The following is a 27,576-nucleotide window of genomic DNA, read 5'->3' on the forward strand; positions in this document are numbered from 1 at the left end:
GTTCTCGTTGCGGAAGTTGAAGGGGATCCAAGAATAGTTCAGATAGATGTGTGTAATTTCTAGAGCAGAACCCCGAGAGAAATGAAACACCCGATTCCAGAATGACACTTTGATGTCACTTCAGCGAGCCCTGTGAGGTGGAATACGGGAAGACATTTTCATTTAAGGAAAAACAGAGAGAAAGAGAGAGAAAGAGAGAGAGGGGAGGGGGAACAGTGCTGATTTGAGAGGCTTTGGCCTTTAGAAAAAAATTGTTGCAGAAGCTCCTAACGCTCAGGAAGTGGAATTTGTGGTTTAGGGGGCCGAGCTCTGAAGGAGTTGAGAGAGACAGAAAAGAAAAAAAAAGCCAACTCAGGCACCATTGCTCCTTAAAGGGAGACTAAATTTAACGTAACCCAAACTAGCAGACTGCGGCGCAAACCCCGTCTGCAGCCCAGCTCCCCTCACCCGTCCAGATGGGTAAGCGCTCTTCCTTCACTCGCCTCGCGTGGGCAGCGGGCGGGCCGGGGCGCGGCGGCCGCTCTGCTCCCGTCCCCTCACCTCACGTCCCCTCCCCTCAGCGCCGGCCCGCGCGCGGCCTCGCGCCCTCACAGCAGCGGCCGTTGGCGCGCGCGGGCCCCGCGTGCCGCCAGCAGCGGCCACGCGCGCGAGTGCGGCCCCCAGGCCAACGGCCGGCGGGAGGAGAGAGCAGAGCTGGGCAGGTGTCGCGGGGCAGGTGGGCTGCGCGACTCGCATTCTCACGGGCCTGGCCCCCGCCCGGCAGGCTCCAGCCTTGGGCGGCAGGGCGGGGGAGGCCGGTGGCGCTTCCGTGGCGTGGCTTTTGGAGGGAAAAACGCCACGCCGGCACGAAAACACGCGGCGCTGGCGCCCGGAGCCCCTCAACGGCTGCGGCTGCCGTTGCTGTCGGGAAGGCCGATGCGTTATCGGGCCGCTTTGATTTCTCGCCCCTCGCTCGCTGCCAGCCCCCGCTCAAGGATAAACCGCGGCGCAGGTGGGCCTGGGCAGTAACGCTCCCACCCGGCCGGCGCCGTGCCCGGGGGCGGCGCCTCCCCGGTGGCGCGGAGCGGCCCTGCCCCCGGCGGGCACGAACGCACCGGGGCGTCGCGGTGCAGCCAGGGTCACCACCTGCGGGGCAGCTCCCGCGTCCCCGCCCGCGGGCTCTGCTCTGGCCGGGGCAGGCAGGGCCGAGCCCCTTCCCTCCTTTCCCTGTTCGCAAACCTGAGGCCACTGACGTGAGAAGTGAAACGGGGAAAAAAAAAAAAAAAAAAAAAGCAACTCTCCGAAGTCTCCCGAAAGAACGAAACAAACGTGGTTTAATCTCGTGTTTTGCAAAGTGTCAAGTGTTAACAACAAAGGCAGTCCCCGGCGCTGGACGGGTTCGAGCGAACCTCTCCTCTCTTCCCGCGAGGAGCAGGCTTGGGGCAGCTCTGGTTAAGCCGGTCACTGTCCTCCTTATCCTCCTCGGCTCCCCGCAGCACCCCCCCACACACAGGAGGTTTCCCACTTCGTCTCTACCCCGCCCCGGCTTTCGGTGCTCACAGCTGCAAGGTGCCGCGGCGCCAACAGCTGCGGGCTGCAGGAGAGATTCCGTTTTATTCGTTTTCGCGTTATCGTGGTTCGCGCTGGATGGGTGAATCAGTCCCTCCGACAGCAGCAGCCTCTCAGACGTCGGGTTTAGGCTGTCAGGTTTATAACGACTCTCCCGCCCGTCCCGACAGCAGCCCTGCCTTGGCCAGCCTGCTCTGGGTGGTGGTGACCGATAAGCCGTTTCGAGGGTGCGTTTTGCTGGCCCCGCTTCTGCCGCGGCTGCCGGTGCGGGCGCAAACATGGAGGCGCGGTGCGTCCATGCAGCCCAGTGTGGCCGCGCTCCCCCGGAGGGACAGCGATGCACATGACCGCCCCCCTAGAGCCCTCAGGCCCCTACTCGTGCGACAAACGTTGCCCGGCCGCTGCTGTTGCCTCTTCCCCACGATCCGGCAGCCGCCGTCGTGCCGGCATCCCTCCTCCGACGGGCCGGGCACGGCTCGCCGTCGGGGCGCCGGAGCGTGACCGGGGGCGGCGAGAGGCCGCGTACCCGCGCTCCGGGAAGGGGGGCGAGGGGAGCGGGACCGGGGGCGGTGGCCCGAGCCACCTGCGCGCCGCCACCTGGCGCGCCGCCCCCGGCGAGCGACCCCTCCCGGCCGGCGCCCCCGGCCCTCACCGGCGGGCTCGGCGCCTCCCCGCAGGTCGCCTCCCCGCCGCCGCCCCGCGGGAGACTCGGGGGTGACGCTCGCCGCCCGCCGCCGCCGTGCCCGGCGCTTGGAGAGGGAGTGCGGCCGCGCCGGCCGTGGCAGCACCCCACCATGCCGAGGTCTTTCCTAGTGAAGAGCAAGAAAGCGCACAGCTACCACCAGCCCCGCTCCGCCGACGAGGACTACAGCCTGCGGCTGGAGACGGTGCTAGCCCAGATCTGTGCAGGTAAGAGTCCCGCGGTCGCAGCCTTGTTTGCGGCGGACAGAGCCCGCCCGCCCCGCATCACCCCGTTGCCAGCGGCACCAGCGCCGGCCGGTAGCTGTACCCTCCGGCACCGCAGCCCCCGCGGGACGTCGGAGGGGCTGATGCGAGGCTGGAGAGAGTCCGGCAGTAAAGCTTGGTGGGAGCGGAGCCGCCGCGGGAGGTGACTGGCTCCCACTGCCGACCCTCACTGAGGAGTTCCCTCGCCCTCTTTGCCCTGCAGACAGCAAGATCCCCGAGGACACGGGGCTGTGCCGCACAGTCCTGCCCGATCCGGAGCCTTCCCAGGGGCGCTTCTCCCCGGAATCCCACCTTACTGAGGCCGCCGATGGCACCTCCGATTCAGCGCCGAGCTGCGAGGGCAGCGTCTGTGACAGGGTGTCGGAGTTTGAGGATTTCTGGAGACCTCCCTCGCCCTCCGTCTCGCCAGGTAGGGCAGGGGAGAGCAGCCCTCAGCGAGGGTCCGGCCGGGTGTCTGTGTGGGTGCCGAGGGGCTAAGTCTCATGGCTGGGCACTGCAAATCTGTCCCTTCCACTCGTTTTTGGGTTGTCTCTTTCGGGTTGCTTTTCCAGCCTGTCTCCCACTGCTAAGGGAGCAGTGGGTGACAGGCTGTGGAAAAGTTGTGATGCCATCAGCCGTTGATTTTTTTGTTTCTGATTAATGGTTAGTGGCAGGCTGGTTATGTTTTAAAGGTCCCAGCATTTTCCTACAGGGTCCTGCTACTCAGAGTTTAGATGTTTTTTTTGACACAGTAAAAATTTATACGAGGCTATCTATGTAGCTGTAGTAAACAGCGCTGACTTTGTGTTTCGTACTACCTGCTACATGTTTTCCCTAACTCCCTTTCAGGTTATTTCTTGCCTATAAAAAGGATCTCTCTCTCACTCTCTCCCTTCCCAGCTCCCTCATTTTTGTTTTATTTGTTTTTCTAAAAACGTATTCGTAAAAAACAGATGAAAATAATGACGGTCAGATTTAAACACCCCAGATCCAGGAAACTCACACTTATGGCTGCAGTGCCTGTCTTTAGCTCCCTCGTCCTGCCTTTGATGTGGTTGGAGCAGTGGGAGATGCTGTCCCCAGCCTGGCGCAAATACTTATCTCGTTTAAGAATACAATGGTGTCATTTTATAACAAATATATATATATATATATAAACCCCACCTTTTATTGCCTTGGTTAAAAAATGACAGCTGGAAAAAAAAAATTGCTGTCTTAGTGAAGGAAAAATTGTCTCAGCTTTACCGACTGAGAGCAAGATGCCAGCAAACGAATATTTAGTCCTGTTTCCCCACTGAATTTAGCACTTTGTCTTTATAGTGTCCTTGCATATCAACGGCTGTTTGTAATGATGTGGGTTTGCATTTTTAAAGCCTCCCTGTCTTTTAAGAGTCCTAAAGCCCTTTGAGTGAACATTCAAAATGCTGCTCAGTATTATCACAGTCAGCCACGGGGCAGTTTCAGTCTGTGCAAAGGACAGACGGGACCAAATACAGCAATGTATCAGTCTCTCTTTTGCTAATACTTCTGCATAAAGTGTAGCAATGTGTGCAATTTTTATTCTAACGAATACGTCCTTCTCCTTCCCCAAATAATTATAATTTCTGCATGGGAAACAGACCATTTTCATGAGGTGTCTAAAAAACAGAAGTAAAATGGAGCAGGTATTTACCAGAGCCGCTCTGCCTTTTCCTTCTTCCCACTCCTTTCTTCCCCCGCTGTGGGACTCATTAGCTCCCTGCCAACCATCCAGCTACCCAGGGCAGGTATCTTTGCAAAATAAGGGTGACACCCCAGATGAAGATTTTTTGGAGGGAGTGGGGGAGGCCAGTCTTGGGACTGTCTGATCCCACGCACGGGAGGAACAGAAAGGTAAGAGACTCCAAGCGCCATAAGGAAAGAGCTTTATTAAATGAACCTCGATGCATTGAGAGAGGTTCTGTTACATTAATGATGAAGGCAGTGGCAGCAGGGTTAGATAGTAGGGTTTCCTCTCATAGCCCCCCCATCCGCTCTGCCTTCCAGCTGCTTTGTCACATTCATTGCAAAGCTGAAATTTGTGCCTAGGTCACTTCTGCAAGATGCACTGGTGAGAGACTGGATTTCTATGATTGTGTTTGTCTGGGTGGGGCACAGGTTTTGTGCTTTGACAGGCAGGGCAGATGAGAAATTATGTTTCTAAATCATGCTCAGGGCAGGTGCGGTGAGTAGTATGATCACCCCCTTATTCCTAGAAGTGAACGTAGGTGCAGGTTACACTTCAATACACAGTGAAAGCCAGATTTCAGGTTTCTTTGAGTGCTGTGCTGCTGATCCAGGCGGGCATGCACAGACATAATACCTGTTAACACTCTAATATGTTGTTGACTCCATCAGTGCAAATCACTTTGTTATTTAACCTCACTTTCTACCTGTGTCTGTAATCATATGTGTTTGCATATACAGAAGGTGCCTGATAGCTCAGTGCAGCAGTTTATTAGTATCTCTTGATAAGTCTGTTGATGCTGCAGTCTTGAAGAGAGGTTTTTACTGGCTAAAAATGAGTTTTGCAGAGAGTGTGGTGTTCTGTGGTCTGTGGAGGAGGACACTTGAATCTTTCTTTGCTGTGCATATCAATCTGTTGCCAACCATTTCAGACTGAGTTTGCCTTGCCTTCAAAAAAGGCCATTTATGTTTTTTCTCCCAGAAGTGGTCTATATAAATGCTTCACAGAATTGGTAGGAAGAGGAGGTAGAATCTGTCCCTCCTTTCTCACTCCTTGGAGGCCTAGAAGCTGTGGAGTGGAGGGGAGAGAGACACCGAAGCTCCCTGCAGTGTGGCAGAGCAGGGTTTGCAGGTCACCTTGACAGTGGGAACAGGCTTGGATAGCTTGAGCTTGCCCATGAGAAGCATGGTGTGAGTGACTCATCTGCACTTGTGCTTGAGAGGTCTCCAAAGTGTGTGAGGTGATGGAAGGAACGTTGCACGCAAACTGATCTGTGGTACAATGTTTACCATGTCCCATGTTGCCAATTCCAGGGTCTCAAAAATCAGGTCAGCCTTCCCTCTTCTCACTCAACAGACTGGCTTAGAAATCAAGATTGTAAGTAATACCTTGTGGATATTCAGTTCTAGTGTTGAAATATTGAGGGTTTATGTTTTCATGCTTTTCTTTACAACCTGGGCTAGAAGTTGACTATAAGAAAAAAAAAAAGTTGAACAAGCAAACAAAAGGAAAGCTGAGGGCCTGATGAAATCATGCAGTTTCAAGAGCTGGGGCTTTAAGATAGTTTTGAATCTTGTGATAAAATCGTGAGAGATGGCAACACTGAAACTGGATGCAAAGACACAGGGTAGATGATGTGATGCTGACCACAACTTTGCAGTCAGTGCAGAACAGGAAAAATCATGCTCAGCACCATGTCAGCTAATTTGATTTCATCGCTCTGTTCAAATGTCCCAGTTGATATGTGCACATATGTTTCCAACCAAAAGACTGCTAATTTCAGTGAAAGAATTTGAGACTATTAACCTCTGAAATTATGTGAAAGATAGGAAACAGTCAAGTCATTCAAAGTTCAATTTTCACCTCATTTCTCACTCCATTCTGTAACTCTCCATAACTATCTGCCTATCCAAATGGATAGCCTGACACATCATGCCTTCCTTCCCTAGCCCACCTCTTGTTTGTTAAAGGTTGAGAAAGCCATGGGAGCTGTGAAACTGACAGGAATGAGAAAAAGCAAGAAAGCAATTGTAGGTGGACATGTTTTTGTGTAAGGGAGGTTATTCTGGAAGCCCAAGTTTTAAAGGATGCCAGTATCTCTGAGAAGCATCAGCACTTCAGCAGTTAACTGATTCACCTTTTCATTGGCTCACTGAAACATTTGTCCAATGGAGACATTTGACTCTCCCATTGCTGCTGCCTGTTGTGATGAAGAGTGAAAGCAGAGCACCTTGGGCATTAATCAACATCTTTGGCTGACACAGTTGGGGTCTGGTACCTCATGTTCCCTATCCACCTGTGCTTTCCTCTATGCGAGGCTCCCTGAGCATTTGTACCTTTAGATGCTTATCTCAAAGGCTGCTTTGCTGCCATTTTGTCAGACTCTGCTATGGGCCACCCAGGTGTGATTTGTCTTGTGGTGCCCACTGCCCTGGTCATTGTCAAAGGTGAGCCTCTTAGAGCCAACTGAAGCCATCTGAGCTTGTTCTGGTGGAAGATTGCTTTGATTATGACTGCTAGGAAAATCTTTTAATCTCTTCAATTTTTAATGTGACCTATACTGATGATTTTGCAAAGCCCTGCTTTGGGTGGACTCAGTTTCTTCACTTGGAGAAACTCAGAGCAATCTGAATCACTCATGTTTTTATTTAGATGAGGACTCATTTATTTTTTTCTGAAAAAGTGAGGCATGACATTCAAGCACCTCAGAAGCTGCTCTCTGTTTCAATTATGCTGTAGTATAGTTATGGACAGTTGTGGCATGAAGTTGAGAGACTAGATTTGGGCATTAAATTGCGCAACAAGCAGTTTTTAGTTTTGCTGAACAGGTGAATCTCGGCATGCTTGCTCCTTTTGGCACCTCTGTAATGTCATATGTATTATATGGATGTGTGGGATCTACATCAGAACTCAAAGATGTGCACTGTCAGCTTTGATGCCCATCTTGGGACACTGAGAAAACCAAAGGCAGTTGCAGACTGAGTTGTTTAGTGTCTCAAGAGTCAGATCAGTGCATACACACCTGGGCACCCAGAGATGGAAGCAGACAAAATTAGTGGCTGCTTTAAATAATCTGGCTGAGACAGCAGGTCAGTAGGTAGTCCTGGATGCACAGACATTGCCATACAATATGACACGTTTCTCATTAGAGATGAAAGGGTGACCATAATGTGAAGTACAGGGTTCTGGTTCTGGGCTCAAGTCTGAGTGCTGAGATGACTCTCTCTTGTGATACTGCCTGGATTGTGAAGCGCACTAATTTCCATGCCCTTTTGTTTCTGCAGCCTCAGAGCGATCTGTGTGTCCGTCCTTAGATGAAGCACCCCCCTTCTCGGTGCCCTTCAAACCGTACATGTGGAACAGCCTGGGTGGCTCTGAGCTGAGGCACCTTGTGCAAAGCTACAGGCCCTGCCCAGCGCTGGAGCGAACCTCAGCCCTGGGGCTCTTCTGCGAGCGAGGCTCTGAGCCTGCCGTCTACAGTGCAGAGTGTAGCTCTTCCCTCGGACTTTATGGTGACTTCAGCTCCACAGCCCCAGGGCTGTTTGAGCGGCCACCAGCAGCACCACCCAGACTCTTTGCCGAGACACAGCCTGGGCTGCAGCAAGAGAAGGGCCCAGGTGGCATCAAAGTGGAGTCAGACCTATTGTGCCGCCCATTGCTCATCAGCACTGGCTCTTACAAATGTGTCAAGTGCAGCAAGGTAGGGATCTGTTTCTCCCACACTGGTTATGACTCTTCCCCTTCTCCTTGGTGAGCTTGACCCTGTGTGCTCTCTCCCCTCAGGTCTTCTCCACACCTCATGGCCTTGAGGTACATGTGCGCCGCTCACACAGTGGCACGAGGCCCTTTGCCTGTGACATGTGTGGCAAGACCTTTGGCCATGCAGTCAGCCTGGAGCAGCACAAGGCTGTGCACTCACAGGTGAGAGCGAGGCGGGCTGCCAGGGTGAAAGTCAAAGGGCCAGGGCCAGCTACTTGCCCCGGCTGGTTCTGGGAAGGCCATGAAGGCCATCATAGGGCAGTAGGCGGGCATCTAAACCGAGAAGAAGAGAACATGGTAGGCTCACAGCAGGTAGTTGTGGGTGAAGAATATAGTGGCAGGCAGAGGAAGGGGTGGGCAGCTAATGAGCAAAGGAGCAACTCAACAAATAAAGAACACAGGCTTTGTTTCCATTCCCCAGACCTTGCGTGCATCTGTATTAAGCAATGGGCACTTTTGGCACTCCAAAAGTAACAGATAATAAATAATAAATTTTCACTTTCGAAGCTGGAGGTTGTAATGTGGATGTGGACTGTTTTTAACAGCTAAAGCAACTCCCTGTGATTTTTTTTTCAATGCAGCTCTACTCATGCTTTCTTTTCCCCTCCCCCAAGAAGTGAGTCTTCCCTTGTTTGTAGTCATTGTGTCTGTGCAGGGAACATCTGAACGACCAGTCAGGTATAGAGCACAGACTTCACCCGTCTCGACACCCTCTGAGTCACATACCAAAAGAATATGGTAGTTAATTTTGGTAGGAGGACTTGTAACATTTTCCACCTACTGATATTGTGCCATATTTCCCCTTCACCCACCCACTTGACCTGGCATACCTTCCTTCTTCAGATTGGCTTTTGGAGGATAGAGTATACAGCCATGGTTTCTTCCTGTTTTATTTACAATTTCATGAGTGTAATAGCAGAGCTCACAATGAGTGAAAATATCACCTGTTAAACAATGATGTAAAGAGCAGCACTGCATATTATGTCCATGGAGGGGACAATATTTCAGGAAGAGGACATTAAAAACCAAATAAACTAAGATGATTGTATGAAACCATAGCAGGAAGAGGAAGTTATGATGGCAGTTAAGGGACAGAAAGAACAGGTGATTTATCATGGCAGAAAGTGGTAGAATGAGGCAGAGGAGAGAGACAGCATGATCTTAATGCATTTATTTTGATATGTTAAAGTAGTAAGCCAAAAAAGCTGTTTTCTCTAGGTGCTCTAAGTACCTTTCACTTGAATTTTAATGGAACTACAAATAAGGAGTTAGTTGTTACCTGCCAGCAGAAGTCAGCCTGCCGCAGAGATTTCCCAGGAGGGCCAAGCAGACCTCAGCACCCACTTCTCTGTGCACAGGGGAGAGGTGGCTTCTGCAGAGTGCTGCTGCTGTTTGGCTTCCCACAGGAGTGATCGTGTCTTAGGCCCCTGCTGAAATGTGCCTGTGGATTCTGCCCAATTGGTCAGGGCTGCTCCCACCTGGCCATTTGTGCCAGCAGGAAAAGCTGTTCAATTAAATTTTTGTGAAGAGCAATGCACAGCACTGGAAGAGGGTGCGTTATCTTTTTTATCATGTGGTGATATCATGCCAGTGCTAGCATCTCCGCAGGCCAGTCCAGCTCTCTGGAAAAGCGGAAGTGCTTGCTGAGGCAGAAAGGGAATCACTGATGGGCTACTGAGCAGTTTGTTGCTTGTGGGATTGTTGGTGTGGTGTAACGTGTGTGTGTTTGGGCTCCTCTCTCTGCAGGAACGCAGCTTTGATTGTAAGATTTGTGGCAAGAGTTTTAAGAGATCTTCTACTCTGTCCACCCACTTGCTCATCCACTCAGACACCCGGCCCTATCCGTGCCAGTACTGCGGGAAGCGGTTCCACCAGAAATCTGATATGAAGAAACACACCTTCATTCACACAGGTCAGCCCTGCAGTTGCTGGTGTTCAGCCCCAACTGTGAGAGCAGGTCTCTGAAAAGGTCTCTCGGCAGTGGTCCACTCCTCCTCAGCTGGATCAGTACATGCACCTCCCCATACTTCTCTCTGTCCTGCTGCTGTTCATGCTATCTGAGCTGTACTTGTGCAAAGGAGGGTAATTTGAATGTGGTTTCATGAAAAGCAGCTGCAAGATAACCCAAATCCTCGCAATCCAATCAGTGTTCCTTTAATAGGATCCACCAATGTTTATTCAAAGGGCTTTTGTGTAAGATGATTTGTAGGGTATTATATTCATGTAGCCTTGATTTACAGCTGAGGTCCCTGGAAAATGACAGGTGAATTTGATTGCAGCATTTCTTTTTTCAGGATCTACCAATTTACAATAGGAACAACAGGAGCCTCCTCCTCTGAATCAAATACCAAACTGGAGGGCCTAGGGTCTAACTCTTAGTCTAAATATTTGTTCAGAGATTGTCTGCTCTTCCACCCAGACTTTCTGAGAAATGACTGCAGTTTGATACAGAATGGAAGGAGAGGTGGAGAGTTCTCAAGTTTCACTGTTAGTAATAAACATGGAAACTAATCAAGTGCAGGTGAATCACTGAAGGAAATTGTTTTAAAAATGTAATTCAGTCAGCAGGCAGGCTTATCAGAAATCTTTAAAATCTTGCTTTTCAGACCTGCATCATTAACTTAAAGTAGAGGCAAATGAATGATGTGTGAAGTACGGAAGCATTTGTAGACACAAAACAACAGCGAGTACTGGCCGAATCCAAGGTTCATATAGCCAAAATCCTGTTTTCTGATGGTGACCACTAGGAGACATCAAGGGTGATACCTAAAAATGGCAAATACGCAGAAAGATGGCATTATATGTAGTGCTGTTTACTTGTAACTTTTAATGAACAATTAATATTACTTATAAAGATTTTCCACCAGATGTTTGCTGGATGAAAATGAACTCTTCAGGAAGGAACACAAAAAGTATTTCTGTAGTAACTTTTTCAAATGAGGCCTAATTAAGCAGAATTTCATCAAAATTCTGAATCAATCAAAACCATTATTTTGTTGTGAGGTCAGAAACTGTGCCTGGGCTTTTAAATTGCTAATATAACACCAGGTTCTTAGCTGAACTGGGGATCCCTTTCATATGCAGAACACGCTTGTGAACTGAGCCTCCAGCACATTTCATATTATTTTATGGCTCTAAGAATCTGATCTTCAAACATGCAAAGAGTTTGTTGCTTGAGCTGAAGTCAGTGGGGTCTGCAGGTGAAAAGCCACTCTGAAAATCAGGCTTGGTTTTTGTGGTTGAGTTCTCTCTTATCTGTTATTTGATAATAAACAGTATGAAAATGCACTGAGATCCTGCTCACATGGAATAGGACCTCCCTTTTGGGATAGATGGGGTTTGGCATAACAATCCCCATCAATCTATTCCACCTGCCCCTATGCTGATGCTATAATGATCGATGTTAGGTGTTCAGCACAACCTGGGGGTCTTCCTGCATGTTCCACTTGCTTCTAGGACACAAAGCCAGTTTAAAGCACACAGAGCCTGTGTAGTTGAATGAATTCACAAGTTACGGTGTCCTGACAGCACTGTATGCTTCAGGCTGCTCTCAGGACTATACTGGGCCGATGGAGGTGCAGCCAAGTCCAGGCCTCCTGAGCTGCGGTGCAGGCTCAGCTAATGCTGTGGAGCTCTCCATTGCATGTGTTTTGATAAGAATGACTTCTTTGGTAATCACACAGGAATCCCTTTGATTAGCTCCAACGCCCAGCATGCGTCTGCTGTTTGCTCAGGTCCTGCGTAAGCAGCATGTTGCTTCTTTCACACCTTCTCTCTGTCTTTCTCCCACCTTCTGTGTGCAGGTGAGAAGCCTCACAAGTGCCAGGTGTGTGGAAAAGCTTTTAGTCAGAGCTCCAACCTCATCACCCACAGTCGGAAGCACACAGGCTTCAAGCCCTTTGGCTGTGACCTGTGTGGCAAAGGCTTCCAGCGAAAGGTGGATTTACGAAGACACCGGGAAACACAGCATGGCCTGAAATGAATTCCAGCTGCAGTACAGAAAGCACCTACAACACTATGAGAACAGACTTCCTTGGCTCTCCCGCTGGATCCAAGCCCCGTCCTAAGCACAGACTCTGGCATTACCTTCCTGACCAGGAGCTTGGAGAGAAGTGGACAGGCCCAGGCATTGACAGCTCAACCTGAATGACTGTGAAAGCGGAAATTAAACGCTGGGGTCTCTCTCTTCTCTTCTCTGTTTCTGAAATAACACTGGAAAATAAGCCTGTTAGATATGAAGCCTGATACTCCAAAGATGGATAAGCTACCAAATACCTGAAGCTGTAAAATATTTTTCCCATGGCCAAGATGAATCCCTTGAAGTTTCCAGTAGCCTGAATCACCTTGCAGAGAAACATGAGTATAACAATGTTTACATGGTAAGGACAGAGAGCCATCAGCACATGGTGCAGGGAGCACTTGCCTTGGTTGAGTTTTAGTGCTAAACGGCTTTCACTCTTGGTTTCCTGTCAGGAAAACCTGGAGGATCAGGACTGAACTGTGCGGTTTGACATCTCACTTGTTTTTAAGCAAAGGTACTAGCTTGGACCTGATCCTGCTCTCACTTGTTCTGGTGCAAATCAGGAGCTGCATTAACAAAGAGGCCCTTTTTAATTTCCGAGAGCCATCTCTTTGTGCAAGGCCTGGCTGTGTGCATGTGTTTGAAGCATGGGGGTTACTTCTTGCTACATCCACTGGGGAGAAGGAAGCTTGTGAAAGATGTGGAAAAGCCAAAGCACAGAGTTATGCCTTATAACTACAAACCCATCCAACAAGTGATCCTGACTGAGGAGGGCAGGAGCACTGAGGAGGCGCAGACTTGCTGTCCAGAACCATTACTGACTTCGGCGTTCTGGCTTGATCTAATAACTGGAAAATAGCTACTTAATAGCATCATTTGTATATTTGTTTTTGGGTTTTTTTCAATTTTTAAATGGAAACTCTGCTGAGGTGGGCAGGAATCATAAAAGTATAATTGACTGAATTTGCCTTAAATGACCCTGCATGTACCTCAGTTAAAAAAAATGCTGGTTTTACTTTGTTGACCGGTTTGTAAATGTCCTTATTAAGATTTTATGGAGTGTCCTATGTTTATTGGTACATATTTATTGGAGTAATGTTATAAGTTAATAAAGTATTGAAGATGGTCCTGAGTGATTTTTATTTAATACATAACTTCAGCACATTTGTGAATGTCAGCCATTACGATATACCCCAGTGATGGTCAGGGATATGGTATTCGAGGAGATAATGCAGGCACAGCAGAATTCGCGCGAGGGCTCTGGTGGTTACGGAGCACAACTGCCATACTTATTTGTCCAGCTGCCACTGATTTCAGTTAAACACTTCACACTTCGGAAGACTGGGGTATGCTGTGCATAGGCTTATCACCATGAAAGGGTTTAGAGGGGAAACAGCAGTTTTAAATGTCTGCTTTGGAAATTTAGACTGTCAGAAGTCCCTGCTTAGCCTGGGAGGAACTTGAATGCCCTCCCACAAGATTAAATGTCTGTGCCGGGGAGTTTGCAGGGACACCTGAGCAGCAGGTGCATCCTTTACACTTAAACCTGTTGGGACTCACAGAATTGCCTTTTGCCTGCCTGCCATGTCAGCAGGGCTTGCTCCATCTGGCAGCCACAGCCCACACAAAAGAGAAGGAGGAGGATGATGGAGGGGTCCTTCGTCCTTTTTGCAGCAGAGCGCGGCATTGCAGCCTGAGCTTTTATACTTGCACATACCCTTGCGTGCCCACATGGATATATACTCTTATTTCCAGCGTTGTACTTTTATTCTGGATAAAACCAGTGAGCAGAGGCCCCCTTTGGCTGCTGGGCTGGCCCAGCCCTGCAGGCACGCCGGCCCGCCGAGGGCCATGGCACTCCACCTGCCAGCACTGCTCAGGTCCCGCCGAGCTTCTGCTCCCTGCCACCTCCCTGAACATCAGCCACGGCCCCTCCTCACCGGGCTGCCCTTGCAGGCTGGGGCTGAAGCGTTATCTCCACAGGGGTAACCAAGCACACACCACTTGAGCAGGGGTCAGCTCTGCCACACACAGTCTCTCACACCAGGATTTCATAGATGAGGCTTTTATTGAACAGAAACACAGTCGCAGCAGTCAGGGTGAGAGGCTGCGGCACAGGCACCACAGAGGGTACGAGAGGCCCTGAAGGTCACATTGGGCCCACTGTGCTGGGTTAATTAATGCAGATCAGTGTAGGAGACTCAGCAGTAACGGGAAAGGCCTGGTGAAGCCCTGCACCCCACCCAGATGAGGCTCCAAGGAGAAGCTCAGCAGGTTGGTAAGATAGGCTGGGGGCTGCTCCTGGGGTGATGCTTGATGTTTATTTTACAGAGAAGCTGCTGTTGTGTTTGGAGTGAGTGCTGGCTGGGGCGCAGCCTGTCTGCCCTCAGGAGGCCATTTTCCTGTCAGGCACGGCCTGCCTCGCTCCTGCACACCCCGAGCGGGCTCGGTTAAGCGGCATTTACCTTAAAAACTACAACAGCCATGTGTGCCTGCCCTCCAGAACGGCTCATTTTCAAATAAGAACACTGGTGTGGTCTGAGCCTGGGGCTGGCTTGGGAGGCTGCTGCTGGTGGGGCGGGAGGGCTCTGCAGCCTGGGTGGCAAGGCTGTTCTTGAAGGGAAGACACTTAGCAGGTGTTTTTGTTGGTTTAAGTGTGTTTTCCCCTCAGAGTGTCTTGCAACTCACTGTTATACCTCAGGGCATAGGTGTTGAGCCCTTGCTCAGGCCCTAACCCCTTTGAAATGGCTGTTGGTGGCTGCATGGGAGGGCACCAGCTCAGCTGCTGATTTGGGTTGAAACGCAGCTATCTCTGGGAAAAAGTCATGGCTTTATGGTGGGGAATTTGAAATGAAGAGCAGGAAAAGAAGATCTATCTGGGGAGAATCAGAACAGGCTACTGAGAGGCTGCGGTGGAAGTCTGAAGATTGGAAATATCTCTCTCAATGTTATTACTGCATGCCATTAAAAATACATTATGCATATTACATGACTCATTATTCATGAAGCAGGTTCCATACCTTTTGTGTGCCAGAGTAACTGTAGAAAGGGTAAGGAGAGACGCTGGAGCACACCTTTGTTTCTTTCGGTAAATTTTTAATGACACCTCTAGCTAACCAGTTGGTGAAGCTCAGTTCCTGCATAAAAGTGGAAAAGCAGAGCTATCTACAGGACGACTAAGCCTTTCAAAAGCTAATTTGAGCTTGTGTTCATCCACACCAACGATGATTAAATTACCTATCGAGTGTGCAGAGCTATCAGGATTCAGGGCATTGAAAAACAAGGTGAATTTATCTGATTGATTTGAAAGACATAGATGGAACAAGTGGGTTAAAAAAAGAAAAAGTCCCTTCCTTATAGATATTATAAAAGTACTCCTGGCAAGCTAACAAACTTGTTACTTTGCCTGCAAAAGTTGTTTTGCTTGTCCAGAAACAAATCTATTAGTTCGAATCAAAATGCTTTATCCAAATCAGTTAGCAGGCTGAATTAATTCATGAGGCAGAAACAAAGCAACTTATTAGGTTCCATCCTTATGCCGAGCAGAGATATTTAAAATTAAAATATGCAAACATCATCTGTGTTTTCTATACAGCCAGTTTCCAAAAGCTGATAGTAACACTCAGATTGGATATTGCAACACGAGGGAGAGAACAGCTCTTCTGGCTCTTGCTCCTTCCGCAAGCAAAACTTCTGTTGCAGTTGATGGGGGGTAGGGAGGAAGAGGTTTCTAGAATAAGCCCTGGGTGAAAGATTGCAAGAGTCATGCAACTGTATTTGCAAGCTGTGCTGCTGTTCTATGGTGATAAAGTGGCGCTCCTCAAGTCTCTGCATTTCCCTGCCTCGAGAGAGAAAAAACAAACAGGTCAGTTGTGTCAAATTCATCTCCAGTATAACCCCAGTTCACATCAGGAATGAATTTTGCCTTTATTTATGGTTTGGGTCTTACTCTAAACTTAATAGTGAAATATAGCTCAGCATACAGCCCTTTGAGGGAATTCTGATTTAGAAAAGCACTGTAATACGCATGTAAGTCAATTAAGTGCTTCTCTAGCAGGGACCTTATGAGATGCCTGCTTGGAGTTAAAATTCCAGAGATCTTCCCTGCCGAATCTTGGACCTAAGTCCATGGCCAAACCACATCTTGTCTGTCTGGCATATTTTCACCCGCATTGGAGATGGCTTCTGAGAATGCCAAGGGTAATTGCAATCCTTCTTTATGTATTTGTTTGTTTGTTTTTTAAATGTCAGCAGGATAGTGGTAATTTCTAGTATTTTTTTCCTCTGAATAATAAAGCAATCTAATAGACTTAAGGCATGTAAACATCTGTAATGCATTATAAGGCACGTAAGGTGAGGGAACCGGATTTGAAAATATATTTGCACATCTAAAGCAGCAGACAAGTCTGAGTATGTATTGGGTATGGGTATCTAGTTGTGTCTTTGCCCAATGAGTTGTGGGGGAGGGAGAAAAAAGAAAAAAACAAAACAGAACACCAAACCAAACAAAAAACAACACAGGAGTCTCAGAAAATTTCCTGAGTTTTTACCACACCAGTTTGTAATATACACAACATATGGACTATAAATAGAGGGAGCACATGCATCTGGAAGAAAATATTTCATACATTATAAAAACGCTGGCCACACCTTGTTAGAATAATGTTGCCTAACGGATTAACCTGGAGCATGTGATAAATCTTTCAAATAAGACGAAAGCAAAGCACTTTTATGTGCTTGTTCCGACAGGCTGCTTCTCATCTGCGTTTTTTTTTTTTCAGTAAAGATGACATGACAAAAAATACTGAATAAGACAAACCTAGAAAGTAAATAATGTGACAGCTAATTAAATGATTTTGTTCTTTTAATACCATCCAGCCAGCTTTCTAATACGTGTGTGATCTCCCAGCCAGCCCTGGGTACTATTGTGCATGGGGCACATCCAGGCTCAGCTTGCCCAGGTGCTGGCCACAGTCACCAGACTCCTCTGCTCCAGCAGCCCAGGTGGTGCCTCGGCCGCTGGCTCATCCTGCCAGCCCCCTCCTTAGGGACAGAGTTGGTCAGCCAAGGGCAGCGGCAGGAGCGCAGCACAGCACGCCTTTGAAACGGCCAATATATTCCATTGATTTAATTACTGTAGTGTAGCCAGCTGGCATCAAAGGGAAATTGTAATCCTCTGAGGTGACAGATAGTTCGATATGATATACTGCTTATGTTTTACACTTTTTTTTTTTCTTCCTATGAATAATAACATTCCCAAAACTCATTGATAGACTCAACAGGTGAGTTCAAAGGGGAAAAAGGTATTGGTGCAAGAGGCAGGAAACTGAACTCCCAGAGTTCAAGAGAGTACACTCATCTGTCAAGAAAAGAGGCAAAATAGATGTCTTCAGTGTTTCATATTGGAAAGTTTAAGCGTTGTAGTGAAGAGCCACAACAAATTAATTGTATTTTATTAAGTGATCAGACATTTACTTGGTTTAAATTGCTCACAGTGGCCACTACTAGTGAGTAATTTACCTTGATTTAAGCCAGGGGATTTTATGCTATCTGTTAAATCTTCTAAATGCCAAATTTCACAAACTGTCAGCTCTGCCTTTACTGCCTTTTGTTTCTCTGAAACACAGAAACATGGATAGACGGGCAGGAGGGCGAGACCAGCTCCCGGAAGGGAACGTGTGAAAAATGGTCTTGATCATTTTACACAGCTGTTCCAACTCTCTGAGCTGCTGCAGGGTTGACGGTTGCAGATGTAGACATCCCTTATATTGCAAACCTAGCAGTCAGGTAGCTTGGGGCCACTGGACCAGGATGCTCTTGCTCACCCTGAGTTAACAGCAAGTGTGAGTCAGGGCTCTGAGAGCAGAGCTGGGTCTTCCTGTGCTTGTGCTGGGCTCTGCGCTGCAGGGGCCTGACCTTTGCTGAGCTCTGCCGTGTACTGTTTTGGAATTATTTGTGTTTTCAGCAGCTTAAATTAAGATTAAAGGCAATCAAGAAGAGTCTCCTTCCTGTGTGATGTTTCCACCACTGCTGAGGCATTTTGCTTGTGAGCTACACTGCCCCAGGAGCTGGGTAACCTTGCTCCTTCCCTGTTTGTCAAGCTGGGCCTGGCTCTGGCAGGGTTCGCTGCCATTGTTTCCTACAGGGGTTTGGCAATCCCTGGACTGATTTCTGTGACCAGTTGAGGTGGCAAGGCTGTTTGCCAACTCCTTCATCCTGGGTGAGGGGGGTGATGTTCCAGTGGGTTCTTCCGTCCCAGTTTCCCCAGCCCAAGTTGCGTCACAGAGCCTTGCAGAGATGGAAAAGAACGGTTGCGTTTATGAGAGGAAGGGGTTTTATGTAAGTGGAGTGAGCTCTATCCTCTTACTCTTCCCAAAATTCTAAATGCCTCTGTCTGAAACCTTTCACACCACTCACAGTGGGACTCCAGCCAGACGTGGGGCCATGGAGGAGCACATGCCTGTGGAAGTGTGAAGTGCCTTAGACTGCTGGGCACCAAATAATTTCAGAGGGGGAGATGTTTGGCTGTTACTTCTCTCTTTTGAGACTGCTGTGGTTTGGTTTTAACTGTGGCTCTTTCCATTTGCCATTTGGATGTCCATTTTGTTCCTCTGCATGTTTGGTTGCTGAAATCTCATTTTTGAGTAATCTTTTCTGCGGGCCTCTGCATGACAGCGAATGCTGCCACAGCCTTTGTACTGATGCTCTGGCAAGGTTAAGGACCTCCTTCTCTTTCCTAGTGTTTTAGATCTTGGTAGTGGCCAGAGAGCCAAAGAGCCCTCTGCAAAATGCAGCCATAAGGAGACATAGTTCTCAGCCCAGAAAGTGTGTTGGATCCTAAGGATCCCATACAGCAAAGAGTAACATGAAAGGACAACTACACTGGCTTGGTTGGTTCTGCTGCTGTTCGTCTAAATTAAGCAGCATGACTAGACGTGTAGTGTGTGTTACAGGGAGGGTACCTGTTGCTGGTAGCGAGTTTCCCAGGTCCATGTTATTGCCTGTTGGATCCCTCTCCTGGTGAGCTGCCTGGGGGGAATTCAGCTCACAGTCAGGGAAGCTCCCTGAAGGCACGAGCATTGGAGAATGAATCAGGTCTCTGATGGTGGTACTGCTCCCTCTTGACCAGAGTGGGCTGGTGGGCTTTGTTTTGCGGGGGGGGGGGAGACAAAAAGCTAAAAAAACCCCTCCGACAACAAAAAAGCCCTTGTTTCCTTGTGCTTTATTTTCCTGCATGCTGTAGAAGCCAACAAATACTGGGCTTTGATACCTACCGAAAATGCTGCTTCTTGTCTTTCTCCTAGCTGGGCTAATTGCTAATGCTAATTGCTGTGCGCCTTCTCTGCAGCTGCTGTGGGGTGATTCGGTGCAGCAGATTTTGTGAGAGAGGGGTCACGTCTGTGTGACAGCTGCTGGCAGATGTCCTTGCTGAGCGCTGGCTCCCACATGTGGGCTCCCAGTTGGGCTGGAGCATCGTGAGGACAGGCCTGCGATGGCACAGCCCTGCTCCTGGCCTGCCACACATCTGGCCTGTGTTTTGGGTGCCCTGTTTCCTATTCTTTCCTTTACTCCAGAGGGGTGTTCTTATGTTTATTGTGAATTAAGGGTGGTGGCTGACATCAGATATATGGGCTAAAAGAGCTAAAGCACCCCTTTAGCACGGCCCACAGTAGCCAGGGGACATGGCATAATCTCTGATCACACTGACACGGCTGCTGCCCCAGGCATGCTTCTGGGAGGTTTCATGTTGTTCACAGCATAACAAAGTATTTGTCATCTTAAACAAGTGTGAAATGGGCCTAATTCCTAGTCTGGTGATAAAAGGACTTTTCAAAGATCCTTTTTATTGTCAGCTCTGTACAAAACTGTCTTCATGTGACTGAGTATCTGATTTAGCAGCTTTCTGTAATGCTCTGAGGACTGAAATTCACTTCTGTAGGACAAAAACATAACCTTTGTGTGAAGGCTGGTCACGGCAGAGGAGCAGGGGGAGTAGGGGAGATGCCATCAGTATGAGAAAGCCGTGGGCCAGGGGAGGTCATGGTTGACTCCACCTGTTCACAGCATACAGAGACCTTCTAGGCAGTGTTTGCAGTCCTATAAACTTGAAAGAGAAATTTCAAATAGGGTAATTGCACATCTTGCTAACGGTGGTGCTCGGTTGTGTGTTGTAACAGTGGTTGACAAAGAGGTGGAGGAAACTCCACCACAATACTTGAGAGACAATGTGTGTGTGGCAAGTGTCTCTGGCAAGTCCAGGCTCTGGGCAGCTGTAGCCAGAAAGGTCAGGCTAAGGATTTGTGAGGTGGTGCTGGAGTGATTTGATTCCTTCACTGGAATGCCTCAAACACCTTGGAAGGGGGATATGACCTGAATATGACTTGGGAGATGGAGTACTCCAATACACGCCGCAGTCCTGAGGAAGGAAAACCCAGGCTGAACTCACTTGGACAAACAGAGCTAAGAGCATGCTGGACTGTCAGCGATTAGCTGGGGAGGGGGGAGTGGAAAGCATTGCTGGTGGGCATGGTAGCTCAGAAACTGCCAGGTGTGAGGCATACTGACTATAACATATCTGAAGAGTTTCCTTGGCAGGAGGAACCTCAAAGGGACCTTTCTGGATTTGCAGCTGTGTTAGGAGTGCTGCATACTGATGTGACACTGGAGCCTGAGCTTAACTACCTTACAATGAGTACAGAGAGGTGTCTTTCTAGGGGCTCCTCTAAAATAACCTGTGGTACATTACTCTGAAGTGTCTTGGCCTCTGGTAGTGAACTTGTGGCACAAGGGAATATTTTCAAGGAAACATATGGCCAAAGTTTCAATCTGTTCTCTAACGCTGCTTTAACTGATAATCATGTTGAAACCAATCTGTGACTCCCCTTTTTGGGGGGTGGGATGTCCTTGCTGCTCCCAAGCATTACCTGATTTCAATGCAAACTTGGTGTCTGAATAAGGTTTTCAGGTTTTCAGGGATTCACAGTGAGCCTGTAGGTAAGCTGTTTGGAGGGACTGGTTGGCTGCTGTGATGGTCTTTCATGGCCAGGAAAGCTCCAACACCCCTGATTTTCCAATGTGCTTGGGAGGCAGTCTGTCCATTACAGATAGGGGTACACACAGATCTGTGTGTGCCTTGCACATTTTTGTTGCTCTGGGCAATATCTGTTGACTGTTCAGAGGGCACGAGAGCCCCAGGTGTCAGGTGTTGTTGCATATCTGATGAAGAGATTCACTTGTGGAAAAAGACTCAACAGAATGTTACTCTCGTACTTCTCAAGTGCTGCCTGGGATGTGCTGCAGACTGAAAGAGGATTATTTTGAGAAAAGTGGTCAAAGAGCATTGCTATAAATTTACAGTTCAACAGTCTCAAACAATAATTCTGTTATGTACAAACTTCTACCTATTGAGTTTGGCCCTAAACTGTCCAGAAAACAAATATTTCACTAGGATTCTTCTTGTGAATATACTGAACAGAAGTCTAGTTTTCTTCTTCTATGCTTATTTAGTAAATATGGAAAATAACCTCTTTTCACACTTCTTTCTCAAAGGCCCTCTGAATGAATGCCCATTGACTCCCAAAATGAAACTACCGGACAGAAGGAATACCCATAGGTTACTGAATGGCGCTGAAGTGCCTTTGCTCTAGTTCCCCTGTTGTTTTCCCTCCCTCCTCTGGTTCCCATACCACAAGCTCTCAACTGCCAAAGCCACACCTGGCTGAGGCTTTTCAGCAGGAGAGAGCAGACACACATGGGGAATTGACACTTTGGGTGGGGAGCGACCTAAGAATTGAAAACTGGAGCAACTTAAACCATTCAAACTACCTCTCTGTTGCTTTCAACCCTCTGACAAAAGTTGCTTCTCTGCTTAGATATGTGCATTTCACTAGAACTCTAATAAGTTGGCACAAGATAAATGGGAGAGGAGGGGAAGTTACCTTTCCTTCCCTTGGAACAGTGTCAGCATTTCCAAAAGCTGCTGTCAGCTGGGAGCCAGGGAATTGGTGCCCAAGTTCTTGGAAATAGCAGGCCCAGCACTAGATGCCAAGTACTTTGGAGGACCTGTCCTGAAGCAATAGGCTCGGTAATTTCTTCTTCACCTGACAGATCTTTTTTGGGTCTTTCCAGGCCAGGAATGTATGGACTTGTTAATATACTTGCCAGTGATCCTCAGTCCTTCAGCTATCATGTGGGTGAGCTGCAGATGCAGGAATGCACGTGCGAGTGCACAGTTTCACTGTGCAACGCGGCACTGACAGCTGGCTTTCTTCCTGTGGTTAAAACCTTCACCCACACTTCTCGGGATCTGAGCACAATGTGTACAATCTTGCAAAGTAAACACGTCCACCTAGAATTTTTATTTTCCCAAATCACTCCTTTAGCTAATGTTTCAAAGATACATACGCACCACATCTGGTGCAAACCAAATATTTTCAGTCTGTTGGATCCGAGTCAATATTTGCCCAAGGTATTACAAAGACAGGGAAGAGTGCCCTTGTTGAGGATTGATCTTGAACTTAGATGTGGGCAAAGGGACCCAGAGCTTTGTGACAGGGCACCTCTGATACCATCGGTCCCATGCTGCTGCTGCTAAAGATAGTTCCAGATGGCCCTCTTGATGACTGTCCCCTGTGTGCTTGTGCGGGCAGGGCCTCACTTATCGCTGGTGCTGCTGGGGATTGGCACTGCTCTGCACCTTCTGCAAACTGCGGGGCCTTCCACTGGGGCAGCCAGGTGTGCTGGAGGTATTTGAAGCAGAGGGCTCCTTGCTGGAGTGAAGTTGGTGAATAAATCAGTGCCATCTGCCATGCTGGTTGTGCTCCTATTCCAGATTTTTGCACCCGACTGTTGATTTTGTGTGGGTTGTAGGTTCCTGGTGCAACTGCAGTCTCTGTGCAGTCTCTCTTCTTGCTGACTGACGTGCTGTACTTGCTGTTGAGTTGTGGAAGGTGGCCTAATTCAGAGCTGAATCAGTCCTAGAAAAGGTATTAAAATCTTACTTGCCTTTTGGTCAACTGAGACTCACTTGGGTAAACAAAGGTCAAATCTTTAGTTTCTTTTTTGGTATTTACATAGTTCTGTATATAGGCAAACTCCCATTGCCCCAAGAGTATTTAGGAGCTGACTCACATGTGACAGATTTGTCTTACTCTGACTGAAATCAAAGGGCAAGAACCTGACTGTGGGATGACCTACATCTAATCTGTCATATTTAGGGTAAATCTGAGTGGTCTGTGCTCTACACTGAACCAAATCTGTTTGCAGTTCCATAACCCAGTCAATAATACGTGGGCTGCATTGAAGTGCCGTATCAAGAGTCCCACTTGTGCTGGCGAGGTGTTCTGCAGGCTGAACTTGGCAGCGATCGGCCTGCGGGGGGAAAGCGGTTGTTTCCTGGCCACTGCTGACTTTTGGAAATGCTGGGTTGGTAGGCGTTACTCTTATCTCCAGTGCTTCTGCTGCAATTCTGTGTGTCTCAGCACATTTTGTTTGTGCTTATGGCAGCATCTGTCTTTCACCCTGCTCTTCCTCAAGGCTGGGAACTAGCATAACATTAAGAGCTCCCCTTAAACCCTCCCAGAGAAAGAACTGGCACTCAGTAGCTGCACAGCAGGTTGTGGTTGGCCTGAAATTCATTGCATTGAACTGACATGGCATATCCAATGCTATCACAAAATAGTGAATCCTCAGAAACCAGGGTGAAGGATGAACCCACTCCTGGTCAGAAACCAACCTTAGCAGAGAGGGGAGGTTCCCGTGTGACAGGAGCCCTTTGCAGTGGGATTACACCCAGACTAACTGCTCTGTGGTTTGCTGTGCGGGTTGCCCCAATTAGCAGAATGCACACAGCAGGGCTTGATGAGTCCTCACCTCTTTTGTAGCAAGCACTTGTTTCAAATGCCTTTTAGGATCTCTTAGTTGCATTTAAAAGGCAGAATTGTTGAGTGTTATTTTTTCTTGTGAGTGGTTTAGCAGTTGTTACATGCTAAGAGAAGTTATTCCTGGTGATTGTTGTATGTTATGATTATAGGAAACACCATGCATTTAAATGTTGCCTAATAGATAGTGTTATGGTCCCCCTTCTCATTTGCCTGTAACTATCAGACTAACAAAGTAGGTTGAACTCTCCGTGTCAGTGCTTGAACTTCTATGTTGCTGTTCGCTTGGGTTACAGGCAGTAACTGTGGTTCAGTGATCTCTGAGAACGAGGTCTTGGGGAAATGTCACTCTGGCTCGGAGCCCTTCTCTTTATGAAGCTGCAGTTCCCTCTCGTGGCATGTTGAGTGGGATGTCTTCTCCTCACACTCCCGTTTGGAGGGTCGCTGCAGAACTGTTTTGTCCTGAGTGGGGAAAGGCACCTGAAAGAGTTTATCCCTCTCAAGCTGCTGTTCTGAGCTGGGCACTTTGTTCCTTACATCCAGGTGTGTGACAAGGAAATGGAACCTATACCTGGGGACACTAGGGGGTATGGGCTTTCTCTAAAGACCAATGACCTCTGTGTTATGCTTGTACCTGTATGTCTGTGCATGGTGTCCGGATGACACCGCGAGGTTTGCTGCAGTCCCTTCCTAGAGCAAAGCAGTGACCCTCTGCTGTGTACCAGGGCATCGCTGTGCAGCTGGCTTCAGCTACAGGCTTGAGGCTGGCACACAGACCAGATGTCTTTTGACTCTGGCTGTGCTGCTGGTGGGTAACAGTTTAGTACCTCTGCTGCTTTTTCATTGCTCCAGGACACTGGGATCAAGGCTGTATCAAAGATCTTGGCTGTAGTATCAGGGTTCTACCTCTCTCCAACCTGCAAGACCTACTGCAAGCTGTGAACCCGCAATTTGTACAGATTTGTTGGAGACTTTCAAAGTCTCTGCAGCTAAATTCCTTTAAGATGGTTCCTTCCATCGAGGAAGCAGAGGTGAGAGCTTCTCCTGGGTCCCTCTCATTCTTCCCCCACAGCCTCAGGACACCAAGTGCCAGGGTGAGAAGGGTGGGACCTAGTACAGGTGGAGGACTTCTAGAGCACAGGGGACCAAGGGCAGGTTAAAAAGAGGAGACTCTGAAATCTAGGACAGAGAAGCCAGGTATCAGCAGGGACAGGACGTGTGTGTGACCAAGGGAGTTTGGAAGCTACAGTCATGCTGTAAAACGAGCCTTATCACCACACAACAGTTTTTCTAATAATGAGTTTTGGGGTTTCCTCCCAATCAAAACTCAGCCATCACTTAATAAATTACCATGCAAAAGGCATGTGCCAGGGAAATGCCAGCATTTTCGGTGCTGCTTGTGCACATCCATCACCACATGAGCTCTGACTGCAGGACCACAGGCTGCTCTTCATCCAGAGGATACACTCTCGGCTGAGCTGCTTTGGGAGGACTCAGGACTGGGTAACAAAGAAGGTGGGTTTCTGTTTGATCCCTGTCTCGCTGGCTGCAAAGGTTGATGGGTATGTAAGTGGGAAAGGCAGGAAACTTTACAGGGTACCACTTCATGTGTGCAGTGGGAAGCTTAACTAGCAGTCATGCTGCTAAGGAGCAGCACCAAGCCATGGAGGCTTTGTAGCGGCTGGTGTGACGCAGAGCCTGGTCTGACTCTGGGGCTGGAGGGGCTGCGTGGTTCGTTATGGTCAGGTTGGATTTTTGCTCTGTCCCAGAGTGACTGTTTCAGTGCTGTGGGGATTGTGCATCCTGTGCTCCCAGCTCTGAAAACTGAGAATATCCTGAACAGCCAAATACGTAACATCCATTTGTGAGCATTAAGGGAGGACAAGAAAACTTGCAGTGAAATGTGGTGAAAGCCATTTTGGAAGACAATAGGTTACCCCTAAGCATATTATGACAGAGGATATGTATTTTTGGTGGGAGAATCATCCAGTTGAAGGATGTCTGGTTTAGGTGTTAGGAGTGAATTATTGCACCAGCCCTGTTAGGGGTGGAAAATTCTGATTAAGAGGTGGTGAGAACAGCTACAGGTGCAGTGTTTCTGTGATGGCAGTAACACTGAAGATGTGCTCTGTCTACCCTGTACTGCAGAAATAACAGAAGTGCAGCAGCAATAAATGAGTAAAACACATTATTAGGGATCTGTAGAACCGAGTGTCTCGGAGAGAATACTGCTTTCTAGAAGTAAGCACCTCTGAACTACTACTTAAATCTAAAGAGAGAAGTGATTTCTGAGTGCAGTCATGAGTTGTGCTGTTGTGAACAAGGCATTATGCCCTGTCTCAGGCTGTTTCATTCTTAGAGGTATGCTTTGCATAAACTAACACAGAAGTCACACCAGTTAAAAAAGAAAAGAAACCCTAATGCACTAAATGACTACCATTTATGTAGGACCTCATCACAACCTTACATACTGGTAGAAATGTTATTCTATTAGTCCACTAGAAGTCTGAGGACATTTTCTTATGCCTGCACTCACAATTGCACCTACGTGTGGTTTCAGGAAGCCTAATGTAACAGTCAGATTAAGTGCTTTCTTGCCTATGGCTATTTTACTGGAAATCCTGGTAATGAAGATCTCAGAATAAGCATTTATGTCAAAAAAGCATGTTTTCAGTGCTTCCACCCTGGAAAAGGGATGAAGTAAGGGTCTGTGTTTCTCTTCTATTATTGATTATATTGTAGTTCTCACTAGAGGATAGAGGACTAAGCTATTCTGTCTCAAAATGTCAGACCTTAACCTTTGTGCAAACTTCCTGAAGTTCAGCAAGCTATGTGAAAATGGGCCACTGTGATTGAATAACGTTAATGTGGAAATAGTTATACTCCCACACAACACTGTATTTCACCATCTGCAACATGCTTTGACTCTATAATGGTTTCACAGGTCTGTGACGCTTGTGCTGATTTTTGTGGTGATTCTTCTATTTATAATTACAACTGTACTTAAAGAAACATCTGTATAGAGATAAGTAGTACATAACATTGATATGTAGATGCAGATACTAAAAACATAATTATGCTTTTGTATTGAGGATTAAGTTGTGCAGGCTGACTTCACACCCTAGTATCCATCATTGTTTTCAGAGGCAATTGTGCCTGGTAGAAGAAACTCAAGATTTGGAATATTACTAGTTTGTAAGAACAGCTTCCACTCGTGCCTAATACCTGTGCATCTGTTTCTTCCTTTGTGGTCCCAAATCAACCCAGAACTACTGTTGGACCACTTGGCTTAGGCTTCCTTGGACTGTCTCTCATACCCTCTTTCATCTTTTACTACTGGACACATACTGAAGTTCATTGCTGCTTTCAAACAGAATCCAGTTTTGCAAGACTAAACTAACATTAGTTGGTCTAGTCCATCCACAGTGTCGTAAGAAAGGACAACATCCTCCTGGTGCCTTTCTCATATGGCCTAGAATAGTCCACTGTACCCAAGTGGCCACATTATCTTCTCTCTGAGATCATTTTAAAGCCGCTGGGCCAACCCAGTGAGTTTATTGTTAGGTGGCCACAACAGGCAGCACTGAGCTCAAATTCTCTATCCCCACAGTGCTCTGCCTCGTGCTCTCCAAACATCTCCCGTGTAGCACTGTCCCGTTCACTGGCTCCCCCTTACACCTGTAGCCTCATCTTGTCTTCTTCAATGGGCAGGAAGGTTA

The 27,576-nt window shown here is 48.0% G+C and overlaps 2 protein-coding genes across 5 annotated transcripts in view; one reads left to right on the forward strand and one right to left on the reverse strand.

The window, feature by feature from the left end:
• Positions 1–381: 381 nt before the first annotated feature.
• GFI1 (growth factor independent 1 transcriptional repressor) lies at positions 382–13,098 on the forward strand. Of its 2 annotated transcripts, XM_065842181.2 has the most exons (7): positions 382–459; positions 2,226–2,457; positions 2,717–2,923; positions 7,483–7,898; positions 7,982–8,119; positions 9,704–9,869; positions 11,761–13,098. In XM_065842181.2, the coding sequence occupies exons 2-7, from the start codon at positions 2,343–2,345 to the stop codon at positions 11,937–11,939; spliced, it is 1,221 nt and encodes a 406-aa protein (XP_065698253.2). In that variant the 5' UTR covers positions 382–459; positions 2,226–2,342; the 3' UTR covers positions 11,940–13,098. The 2 variants fall into 2 exon arrangements, with proteins under 2 accessions (XP_065698253.2, XP_065698252.2); XM_065842180.2 differs by lacking the exon at positions 382–459 and having other exon boundaries at positions 1,910–2,457.
• Positions 13,099–13,906: 808 nt separating this feature from the next.
• Positions 13,907–27,576, reverse strand: part of RPAP2 (RNA polymerase II associated protein 2) — a 61,771-nt gene continuing 48,101 nt past the window's right edge. Inside the window, exons 15-17 of one of the 3 annotated variants that reach the window (XR_011739794.1) lie at positions 21,917–22,954; positions 20,903–21,279; positions 14,020–15,820 (exon numbers count right to left, since the gene is read on the reverse strand). The gene's annotated coding sequence lies outside the window, so the exon portion shown is untranslated. Of the gene's footprint in view, positions 21,280–21,916; positions 22,955–27,576 lie in introns of all 3 variants that reach the window. The other 2 variants (XR_011739792.1, XR_011739793.1) reach the window with 2 other exon arrangements.

This window comes from Patagioenas fasciata, chromosome 6, assembly GCF_037038585.1.
Source record: "Patagioenas fasciata isolate bPatFas1 chromosome 6, bPatFas1.hap1, whole genome shotgun sequence".
NCBI lineage: Eukaryota > Metazoa > Chordata > Aves > Columbiformes > Columbidae > Patagioenas > Patagioenas fasciata.

Bases quoted from the DNA above. Each gene is read 5' to 3' on its own strand.
- GFI1 (XM_065842181.2), top strand. From the start codon at position 2,343: ATGCCGAGGTCTTTCCTAGTGAAGAGCAAGAAAGCGCACAGCTACCAC. The intron at 8,120-9,703 runs GTGAGAGCGAGG...CTCTCTCTGCAG, and splicing joins ACAAGGCTGTGCACTCACAG to GAACGCAGCTTTGATTGTAA. The intron at 9,870-11,760 runs GTCAGCCCTGCA...TTCTGTGTGCAG, and splicing joins ACACACCTTCATTCACACAG to GTGAGAAGCCTCACAAGTGC.